The following is an 11,768-nucleotide window of genomic DNA, read 5'->3' as shown; positions in this document are numbered from 1 at the left end:
CAGTCAACACTCCTAAACACTTCCTGGAGACACTGTAGCTCTAAACCCTGACCTTACCTTTAACCCTAACCCTGACCAGCCTTAATCCTTCTGTATGGGGGTCAAATGGAGGCACCCCTAAGGAAGTGAGATACAGACTCCAATCCAACTGACCCATGTTTCTAGGGGCCTAAAAAGGCACTGGACCAAGTTTCAGACCTCTAGCTCACGCCCTAACATGAAACCATCACACTAGCCCTAGAATCTGGGGCTCGTGTTCTATACCAGGCCTATATGAACAAGATCATGGTCTTTCAAAGTTTTTATTTCATCTGAAAAAATGGTCTTGGTCTTGGTTGACCCTTTCTTCCTCTCTGCCTCTCAGATTGTGGCAGATTTGATCACAGACCCACAGTGCAAAATGTGTTTTATGAATGAGAATGTCTTGCAAAAAGAGTGGATGAGATTTGCCAATGGTGTTTAACCTCATGTTGGTTAAGGTTTTGCCAAAAGAGTGACTGGTTGGATCGATGGCTTTGGTTCAGAGAACTGGGTTTAGTGTTTTAGTAATTCAGAAAAAGTCAGAATATGTTAAATATGGCTCTCAACACAACAAACCAATAGAAATAAGCAGACACGTGCACTTCCTGTTCTCCACTTTAAACATTTTATTACAGACAAAAGAAAAACAAAAGAAGTATTTGTGACACAAAATGAATCTAATGCTGGAATTGCACCAACAGCAATTGATGGAAAAAAATATTTATTATTCTAATAATGGGATGGTTAATCAATAATAATAATAATAATAATAATAATAATAATAATAATGCACCCTGATGAAAATAAGCCAAAATGTTACTTCATATCATTCATAAATAGATGTGAAACCTGCAACCAAATTAAATAGAATGACCATAATGCAAAACATATGATATTTAACAAAACAAAATGGGATCTCTCATCACCGGCTTTACAAATAAAAGAAGTACATTTGGCAGGTTTATACACAAAATTAAAATATCTACTCCCGTGTCCGTGTTCCTCTGAAACGCAAAATCCTGCTACAGTGAAAAACAAAAATATCTTAAGAATTAAATGCCTTTACGCTTTTTTTTCTCCACAAAAATGATAAAGATGAGTTCAACACAATTCTAAAACACCTAATAAAACTAGTCAAAAACTTTAAAACCCACTGTTATGTTTTTTTTTTCTTTAGTAACATTTCACATTTAGCAACTTTTTTATTCACCTGTACAAGTGGTGTTGGGACGAGGGCAGGTGGGTGGGGCAGGGGGGAGGGGTTTATGGAAAGGGGCGGTGCCTATGACAGAGGAGAGGAGGAGGAGCTAAAGGAGAGGTTTCAACCTTGGACCTCTACAGTTCGGGTATCATCCTGAGGCCCTACGACTCACTCACTCACTCTCTCTCTCTCTCTCTCTCTCTCTCTTTATGGGAGGAGCCACTGGAGCAGTTTACAGACTGCCGCCTCGCTCTTTACTCTGAAGAGAGAGCGAGGCCAGTGAACACAGTTTTAACACAAGGTTTAGTGTGTGTATTCCCTCACTGAATCCGCCTGCAGGGGAAAATCACAAAACCAAACGAAAAGGATGTAAAAAGAAAACCCAAAGCGAGGGACTGCAGCTAAATACACACATAAGAGGGTTCCATTTTGGTGATATTTACAATCACTCAGTGAGAAATAAAGGAGACGAGGGGCGTCCTCTCTCTACGAGGGGCGAGGATGATTTACAAATGTCTGACACTGTGTTTGTGACTATGGTGATTAAAGTTTTGCTTTGCTTCCACTCAGTCGGGGTGGTTCAGTCATCCACCCCTGCTGAGGAGACTATTTCCTAGTTCCTGCTTCCTAACCGAGACCCCTACACACTGAGTTTGCTTAGAGCATTTCATCTCCCCAAAGAGGGCAGTCCATGGCAAAAAAAGAGTAATGGAGTGAAGAGGAGAGAAACATCTTTAAAAATACAAAACAAAATGAGAAGACTTTTTTTTTTTTGGTCTTCATATCCAGAATGTTGGCGTGAGCTTAAAGCCCACTGCCCCCGCAAAAATGGAAAGTTCAGCGATAAGGACAAAAAAAAAAGCAAGAGAAGTGCCTCAGGCTTCTGGCCGATCTAAGTGCTTGGCAAATAGGTGAAGTTACTGTAGGAGTCTTTGGGATTTTCAAAATCCTTCAGAAAAAAAAAAACACAAAGGAAAAACAAAATGGTGTCGAAGCAGATACATGGATGTCATTGTCGTCTGTGTTGGAAAGCTCCCTGGAGTCTGACGTCTGGAGGTCTTCCGACTTCAAGTGAGGTAGAGAGGCTTGTCCCGAGCTCCCATGCCACTGCTGAGAGAGACACCAGTGTGTTAGTAAAGAGATGCAAACCCAGGAAGTCTTTATCTCACTGCACTGAGTCCTGATAACACAACACAACACAACCCACAGTTCTAAACAGTGACATATGTGAAACTGCACTGCAATGATTGTGGATATTTTGGTCAAGCTCAAAAGGCCAAGTTTGATTTGAAGATAACACTTTAGATGTTAAGTTGCTGATCTCTTTTACCCAGAATGATTAGCAGTGTTCTCAGATTGTAGCATGCTAACTTGGACGTGGAACAGTTCATTCATACCTCTGTCTAAGCAGAGTCTCATCAGGCTGTGAGATAAATTATCTTTTCCTTGGGGAAATTTGTCTAAGTTAGCAGCAAGGACGTGAACATAGACGCTAAATCTCCACACCAACACAAGACATCAATTACAGGAGGAAAAAGCACAATGCAAAAATCTAAATGTGCAGATCACTGGGTTTCTGAAATGCCAAACACAAAGTGTGTTGTTGTTGTTGATTTATCTTTGCTGACACACAGGAACCACTACAGTCGCCTCCAAAAGTCCCAAACTGGGCTGAGTGGACACAGAGGGAGACGGTTTTAAGGAAAAGACTCAATCTCGCTTCAGAAACCGGCGTCAAACGTGATTTGACCCCAGCCGTGATCCCATTTGACAAAAAGACGAATCAGCTTTAAATACGAGAGAGAAGCGGCCGGAAAAGCAACACCGACGTACGTTCAGGTGCGAGACCAAACAACGTTGCTCTTGTTCCTGCCTGAATGACTTGATTCAATAAGGCAATGTGTACCGAGCCAAACAAAGGGAAACTTAATTGGATGTCACACTTTCTCTGAGCTCGGCAAAAGTGTTGCTCTCGTCCCGCGTTACTGATTTCAATTTCAAGGAGACGCTTTGCTTGTGCTTTAGCAGGAAAATCACAGTTTATGATTAATACTGTCTGAGTTCTCAAGTGTGAGAGTTGAAGTGCTTTAGAGCAACTGGTTTGGAAAATGAGCAACTGTCAGACAACGACTCTCTGTTCCTCCTCCATTACAGATGCACTGGATTCAAAGAGGACCATTAGATTTCAACCCTCTGAAGTCACGGCTTCATATGTTATCTGTGACTTGCCACATAGTGAGACTTTGACCTCATCAACTATCTGTGCATCAAATCTATACAGAAATAGAGTTATTATGTCTGGAATTGAAGTGACTAGTTCTGCTCTGTGTGTAGAAATTTGTATCACGCAGGAAAAAAAGCCTCAACAGTTAGAATTAAGAAAATGAAACTTGACTTCCATCAATATTTGACCTTTGGAAAAAATCTTTTAAAAGGTAGGAAAACCCCCAAAATGTACCAAATGAAAAAATAATAAATAGTAATAGCAAATAGTCTGGAAACATTATACCAGAAATTTTAAGAAAATTGTTTAAGCAGAAATTTCCACATTTCACAACAAACAAATAATGGAAACAAAATTTTTTTAAACTAAATTGAAGAAAGTATTGGCAAGAAGTTTTTTTTTACTAATTCTGAAACAGAATTTACAGTCAAGAAAGATCTAAAAAAAAATACATAAAACAAACAAACAGCAAACAGTCAAACATCATACCAAAACAAATCACTTGACTCTGATTTTAGAAAATTCTTCCAAACTTGATGATCTAATTTTGATCTTTTATAAAATAACAAACATGGCCTTTAGATTGGCAGAAATATCAGCCAGACTTTCTTCAGCCAAAAATCCTCCTCCTATCCCTAGTGAAGTAATTTTTACAGTCAAGCTTTAAAGTAACAAATAAAATGATGACTTAATGACTCCAGACATTAGAGGGTTTAATCTTTTTGTGATGTGATTTCTGCCTGTTTAACCATTAAAAAACCTCACTCTCCTCACAGAAACCTCTGCGCTAATGTAATTGTAGGCGACTGATATGATGAGCTCACCCGCAGTGGTTGGGTCCACAGTCCCTGTTGCAGTACTCGCTATCCCAGTCGGGGTTCTGGCCGTGCACGGGGTTAGGGGCCCCCGGAGACTGTGAGCTCCCCACACTGTTCTGGTAATCAGCCTGAATGTGGGAGAACCCCTGTGGAGAAGAGGAAACATTAAAGCTATTTAAAGGGAAGCTGAAATCTGGTCCAGCCTTTGCGTGTAGTGCCCTCACTGGCAGCAATTACAGTTTGCTGAGCCATGATATAAGGCCAAATATAATCAGTTTCCTCTATCGGTGAATGGGGAGCAGGAATAGTATTTTTCTCTGCATTTGCTCCCAGTGCATGATGAAACGGATCACAGAATCACACTTTTACCACATTTGACAGCCCCCCTCCTGGAGCTGAGACTTTACAGACTCAGCCTGCAGAGAGGTAGGAGAAAATAGCCCCTTTACTACCAAATGGGTGAAAAAAGTCTGTTTCTTTTCTGCTTGCTTTTATTCCTGTGCCTCATTTTCACACGCAATGAGCCTTAATTCAGATTGGGTGATATCTGGGCTCTAGCGCTATAGTACAACCAGACAGCTATACAGACTTATTCAAATGAAAATGTTCTAACTTTAGGAGCTCTTTCAGTCGCTTTCCATCTTTCTCTAAATGCTCATCAGGTTTATTTGGTTGAACATGCTGGTTTTGACACCATGATCTGAAACTGAAACAGGTTGGCGGAAGCCTTTTTCATTGGAAAGAGATAAAATTATATTATTTCCATAAATAAGATATGACACCCGTGTCCTCAGGGTGCTCTGAATTCTTCCCACAGTCCAAAGACACACAGGTTAATGGAATGGGATGTGAATTGGAAACTATAAATTTCCCACATGTGTGTGTGTGTGTGTGTGAGAGAGAGAGAGCGAGCAAGACTACAGCAGAGTGGGTTCAGGCTCAGAATTGATCAACCCTTGAGTTTGGCCGGCTGTTGATCTACATTCATAAGCAATTGTAATTGTGCATGTGGAGCATTAGCAGATGTTTCCAATTTTTCAGCCTGGCACCAACCTGTTGGCTGAGAGGGGGGGAGTGCAGCGGTGCCTGGAGCCCCATTTGGTGTGAGATGATTGGCTGCGACTGCACCTGCTGCATGCGGATTGGCTGGTTGAGCAGGGAGCTCTGGTGCAGGGAGAGCTGGGCGTGGGGGTGCAGGGGCGGGCTGATCTGGAAGGGGGCCGGGGGAGAGGCACTCATGCTGGGCGGCAGCATCTGGGACTGGCTGAGGGTGGGGCCCAGGGAGTGACGGGGCGGCCCGGCGTAGCTCTGGAGGTCTGACAGGGGGAAGGAGCCCGGCGGGCCCAGGTAGGGTGAGGAGGGCTGGGGGGGCACGCTGTACAGAGGCTGCTTGGGGGGCAGCAGGTGGGAGGGCTGGCTGTTCTGCTGGGCACTTTTTGGTTCGGGGTCGTTGTACGTCTGTGGATTTAAAGAAAAAACACACAAAAACATCTTTAATAAAACAACTGCTGCTCATTTAGCGCCAATTTAGCATCGACAGAAGATGAGAAGGTTGGACAGCCGGAGTTGTGTCTGCTGAGTGGAGTGGCACAGCTTGCTTCTCATCCGTGCCGGTTGTAAAAATTGTATTTTCCTAAAATAAGTGGAAGAATCTGCCAACACAATGACACCAGTTCAGTCAAGGATTCATATATTTATCTCCATTCCTGGAAGTCATTTTCTTCATTCTTTTGCGGCCCTTTGCTGTAATATTTCTACAAAATATTTACTCAACACATAATGGCATCATAAAAAGGCCGTAAATGGAAGTAAAACAGGTTGATTTGTATCATGAAAACTAAAAACAACACTTCTGCTTGCTTCACGACTCAGATGTTGCACTGCATCAATGTGTTAGGATGCAGATTTCTGCAGTGTCATCTGGAATCCTCACCATCCAACATTCCAATAAGTCATCAATCATCATTCATCAAGCTCCGATCGCTAAATATCTGTTCTGCTGTTTCGTTTTATTGCGCAATCTATTTTAATTAAAACCAAACTTCAGCTTTTCTGATTGTGCATTACATCATCCCTCATCATTTTGCTGTTGCGTGGATCGATTTGGACCAAATTCCCGTCAAACGGTCTTCCTATTCCAGGGTGCCTCGCTGTCCGATGTGTGTTTAACCGGACAGCTGACACGCAAAGCACCCACAGCACATGATGCTCGCTGTGTAATGAGACTGTGTATATTTAATATTCACTCCATCCTCGGCCCCTGACAGCTTTCACTATTTATTTTGCACTACTTCACACATCGTGACACGTGCAGACAGGCTGACAGATGGGAAAACAGGGCCGGGGTCGGAAAAGGCCCTCAAACGCACCGTGAAAGGGAGGGAAAAAAAAACGCAAACGCCAAAACGCACACTGACCAAACTCTGTCAGCCCACGCCTGAACATGTCTCACCAAAACTTGACCCTTCTCGTTCTGGGTGGAATCACACAGAGCAGGTGCAGCACCCACAAAAAGCTCCCGCACCCATCGGCGCTCTGGCCCCGCCCCCTGCAGGCTCTATGATGAGCTGTCAGATTGTTCATCTCCAGCCATCAGTGTTGATTAGAAGGTAATGGAGCCCATTTGTATGAATAGAGCCGAGGCCGAGGTAATGATCAATAGACACCTTGACAGATAGATGGGAACGGGGGAAGGGTTTTACACACACACACACACTCTCTCACACACACACATAGATGCGCGGAAGAGCCTGGGCAGGGAAATGAGGCTGTTTGCCTGCAGAACAAATGGAATGACAAAAGGAATCTTCCCCGCGCTACATTGTGTGTTGTTAATGTAAGTCGGCACGAAACAATGCGATCCACATCCTCCTCCTCTTTGCTTCCCTATTCTTCCTCGTGCCTCTGAGATACAGGATGCCATCATTCACCGGGCCCCCCCCAAAAATGATGTCATAGATCTGAATTAGCGGCGAGGTGTCAGAAGTCAATGAGTGCTGGCGCTGAGTGTTTGGGGCACGTGCTTCCTGTTTTGAGGCGATGAAATGGACGATAACCAATGAGGTAATGCCATCTGAAGATACATTCCATAGCATATCTCAGTGCTACATACAGAACAGGCAGCGGCACTTCGCCTTCCCCCGTTTCTCATACATGTAATGTGGATATGCTTGTGCTCTATGATTGCCCGACCCCTCCCCCCACCCTATATCACCATACCAACTATATCGCCCAACCCCCACATCTGCACCCTATGGAAATCAGGTATTGTTCCAAATATGGCCTGCTCCTTTTCTTTCTTTTTTTTTTTTTTTGCATCAGATACCCCCTCACCACCGCCGCCGCCACCGCATCCCTGTGTAAGCCCCGCCCAGCCCATTAGCAGGGATTTTCCATCCAATCCATCATCAGTCTTAGCCGGGGCCCTGTGTGTGTCGTAAGTGTTACCTTGGAAACCAGGCTGGCTCGGTACGCGGCCAAGGCTTTCAGGTACTCCTTCTTAGCTGCTTCGGTTTTCCTCTTGTAGCCCTGCGGAAGAGAGAAAAATCAAAACAAGAGGGTTCGGGTGAGAGGAGAGGTTGACGCACTCGTAAATGCGCAGACGAACATGTCTCTCACTCTCCACACACACACACACACACACTGACACTCTTACAAAGACATTCTGCATGCACACACACACATACACATACACATGCACACACACACACACATCTCTAATGTTTCCCTTTCCATCAGAGCCAATGGTACAGAACACCTCCATTTCCTCATCAGAGCACTAATACTCCCTCATCTCAATGTGTCTCCCTCTATTGTAGCAACACATCATTTCCATTCCAATCCACCTAGAGAAATGAACTGGAACTTCTCACTCTCTCTCTCTCTCTCTCGCCCGCTCTCTCTCTCCTTTTAGCTGCACAATAACACTCACTGACATTAGTGATACACCACAATGGCTGTTGCCATTTGGAACATTAGGATGCGATCCTTTGCCCGTGTATGAGTTTTGTTTGAAACTGCCTTCAATATTGTCGTGCTGATGCACAAATCTCTGTTGCTGTCTGTGTTTTGAACGAGCTGAGCGAGTGAGTTTGTGAATACATAAAGGACGGCGAGTTTATGAGTGCATATAATTGTGTGTATGTGTATATGTACTCTCTGTGCCAGCGTGTTTGCACGCAGGCATTTTAGAATGGATAATAGTCACATAAATAAATTTGAGTGTGTCAGTGCAGGATATAGTAGCAGAGTGTATGTGTGTGTGTGTGTGTGTGTGCGTCTGAAAATAAAAAGTAAAAAGTAGCAGCTATTGGCTTTTAGAGCCACAGGGAAAAACCCGAGTGTCCATTATGCAAAACAAAAAGAGAACACAAACAAATCTGTGGTTGCTGGTAGAAAATAATAGTATTTATATGAAGTATGAGTACTCAGTCCTTTACTTAAGCACCAGTGCTACTATAGCAATATAATATATCAGCTCAGAACAGGAGAAGACCCCAGGTTCATCACCATGACAATGACCTGGAAATGTGAAGTTTATTTATTTGATATGGACATTACATCATCAACCAGGCTGGAACTGCAACATAGCAATTAAACGCGATCAGCAGATGTTTGCTGTGTTTAATGTTTATGAGCGAGGCGCTAATCTGCAACACCTGCTAACAGGAGGCAGTGAGAAATGTTTACTCTTCTTTCTAATACTGACTAAGGCTCTGAATGTGCCGTTTAATTGAATAAAGGACATGTTTAGGTTGACAGCAATGTGTTTGAGTTGATCTGATGTTGAGTTTAAAGTCTTTATCTGTAAAGTGACATCATCAGCTCAGTGTAGGGAAACATAAACTACAACGTTTCCCTCTAAGGTATGCTGGAGTTGTAAGCAAATATCTGACAATGTTGCTTCTTATTTTACACGGGTTCTTTTTCTGCTCCCCATCCAGAGGAAAAAGTACAGAAAATACATCAAAATATCCTCATCTGGCTCTCGTACCACTAACGGGCGGATTTCTTTGTTTCTGTCGGAGTTTTCTAACGCGTCGACTCGTCATCATTAAGGTTCCCGACCTGCAGGAGCTGCAGACAAAGTTCAGTAGAAACAAGAACAAGCTCTTCCTGTTCCGCTCATTCCTGGATAGCCGAGATGCCCTTCAGCTACGACCAAGGACGAGACGATGGTGCGCGTGTGTGTAATGTGTGTGTGTGTAGTATGTGTGTGTGCGCGTGTGTGAGTGGAAGGGTGATCACTAAGTATTCTAAGCAGGATCAAAAATAGCAGCAAAAGAGATATAAATAAAGAGAAAGAGAAGGAGCTTCACACACTCCTGCTCATCAAAGAGCTGATGGAGAAGATGCACAGTGAGAAGGCTGCAGGTAAAGGAGGCCGGAACGACACCTGGGCCTGGAACCCATGGGCAAGGTGGGTTGGAGGAGAGAAGAGTTCTACTATTTCTACTTCTTACTTTGATTTATTTGACTTTATTCTGGAGGTCTTTTTTTAGCCTCGACAGAAACTCTGCTGTAGAGAAAACAGTGTGTGTGCAGCCAGTACAACACTAATGAGAGAGAGAGAGTGGGAGAGAGAGGGAGAGAGAGAGGGAGGGAGGGAGAGAGAGGAAGAGAGAAGGAGGGAGAGAGAGAATGAAATGGAAATGATCTCTCTCTCTCTCTCTCTACCTCCCCCTCTCTCTCTCTCTCTCTCTGTCTCTCTCTCTCATGCCTGTGTCAGTTTATTAGGAACACCTGAGCAGTCAAATCCAATCATCTGATCCGATCCTTAATCAATACAGTAAATACTCAGTGGAGCTCAGGATGTTCGGTGTTTACATTAAATCTAAATTTTACGCTCACATTCAGGTTTTACGTAACAAATCTCATAATGACAAAAGGTTTTCGCACCCAAGAGGTACAAATTATTAGAATCTTTTCCTATTGTGACATAATTGCATTCTAGGAGTGCAACAACAGCAGAAATGAAGCAAAGACTCGAAACGACACCTCTGACACAGAGTCACAAGAAACCTGAGGACGAAGCTCCACAAACACAGTGATTTCCTGCACGTGTGTGTGTGTGTGTTGTGTTGGATTGCATCAGATTGTGCAGCGGCGACTGACAGATTGATAACAACTGAAACGTCCTCATGTATGTGTGAACATTCTCCCCAGCTTGACCGTCACTCACCTGTAAACAACCACATGTCTCTGCCTCACACTGTTTGATGGCCGCTGCTACACTGAGCCCCCCTCCCCCTCCCCCTCCCCCTGCTCCCCCTCCCCCCAACCCCAGCCTGAGCCACCCTTCCCCTCCTCTCATTGGCCAGAATTAAATTTAGTAACGAAAATCACTTTAATGAGAGTCGGGGGAGCGAGGATAAACGGATGGATTATCTTTAGAAAGAGAGGTACTGGCTCATTAAGGTGGAGCTCTGTCTCACAGCAACGTTCTGGTAATTACGCATAAATGTGAAGGAGAAGGACGCTCGCCTGCTGCCGCAACAGCGCCATCTACTGGTGGGAAGAGAACCTGCGTGTACTCGGGCCGTACCTGCTTCTGCTCCTCTCCTAGGCTGTCCCACATGGACGCCACGATCTTGGAGACGTCCCCGAAGGTGGCGTTGGGGTTCTGACCCTTGATGGCCGCCTGGGTGTCTCTGAAGAAGAGCGCATAAGCCGACACGGGTTTCTGCGGCTCGTTGGGGTCCTTCTTCTTCTTCTTCTTTTGGGGCTTGGGTTTGGGCTTCATCATCTCTGCTGAGCCTCGCTTCTCACCGCTTATCTGTGGAGACAGAGGGAGAGAGACTTCAGACTTGAGTAGGGAACATAGAGTCCAGGGTATATACACACACACACGCACACGTGTCACATGTTGCACAGAACACGCAATGGTAAAGATCAACCAAACGGCCGAGTAGAACATTGAAAGAGCTCGACTGGGTGAAAGAGCAGCAGAGTTCTGTGAAGAGCAGAGAGACGTTTTGTTCTCAGAAGAGAAAACAGATCAATTTACGGACATGAGTGAACAAAGACTAACAGGATGTCAGTCAGCCAGGTTAGTGTGTGGGTGTGCGCGTGTGTGTGTGTGTGTGTAGAAGCAGGCCAGATATTGGAAGGGAAACAAGCCTTGACCTAATTAGAATCTCATTGGCAGCAGCTCCACGTGGTTTCAAGTTGGCGGCTGGATTTGTCGATTATTCATGATTTTAGTTTGAACCCTTTGCATTCAGATCGCTAACAGATCCAATCCAGTTTCTGATAAACCATAAAAATAGGATCAAACACACATCTCCTCCCCCGTGTTGTTCTTTAAAAAATGTAACATTCTGCAATCTCTCCACATTTGCAGGGGAAGGGAAAGGAAACAGGCTCAGATTTAAAGCGATGCAGTCGACCCAACACACACCAATGGGTTTTCATTTTCCGTGCGAGGCTTTGACGGGGGAGTCAAATCCAGGTCACCTGATCCTGGTTGTGATTCTATATGGAAATTGCCTTCTTTGGTGAGGAG

The 11,768-nt window shown here is 44.3% G+C and overlaps 1 protein-coding gene across 2 annotated transcripts in view; it reads right to left on the bottom strand.

Moving 5' to 3' along the window:
• Positions 1 to 637: 637 nt before the first annotated feature.
• The window catches only part of LOC143010885 (TOX high mobility group box family member 2-like), a 73,987-nt gene continuing 62,856 nt past the window's right edge, over positions 638 to 11,768 (bottom strand). For both annotated transcript variants that reach the window (XM_076163467.1, XM_076163466.1), the window contains 5 exons: positions 10,809 to 11,039; positions 7,712 to 7,792; positions 5,318 to 5,722; positions 4,271 to 4,410; positions 638 to 2,332 (listed from right to left, as the gene is read on the bottom strand). In XM_076163467.1, the coding sequence (XP_076019582.1) occupies positions 2,290 to 2,332; positions 4,271 to 4,410; positions 5,318 to 5,722; positions 7,712 to 7,792; positions 10,809 to 11,039 (900 nt within the window). In that variant the 3' untranslated portion in view covers positions 638 to 2,289. The remainder of the gene's footprint in view (positions 2,333 to 4,270; positions 4,411 to 5,317; positions 5,723 to 7,711; positions 7,793 to 10,808; positions 11,040 to 11,768) is intronic.

Source organism: Genypterus blacodes, unplaced genomic scaffold, assembly GCF_046128005.1.
Source record: "Genypterus blacodes isolate CSIRO-AG114 ecotype Tasmania unplaced genomic scaffold, CSIRO-AGI_Gbla_v1 ptg000131l_1, whole genome shotgun sequence".
Classification (NCBI taxonomy): Eukaryota; Metazoa; Chordata; class Actinopteri; order Ophidiiformes; family Ophidiidae; genus Genypterus; species Genypterus blacodes.
The sequence above is the reverse complement of the archived record's forward strand: the minus strand, read 5'-3'. Positions and strand labels throughout refer to the sequence as shown.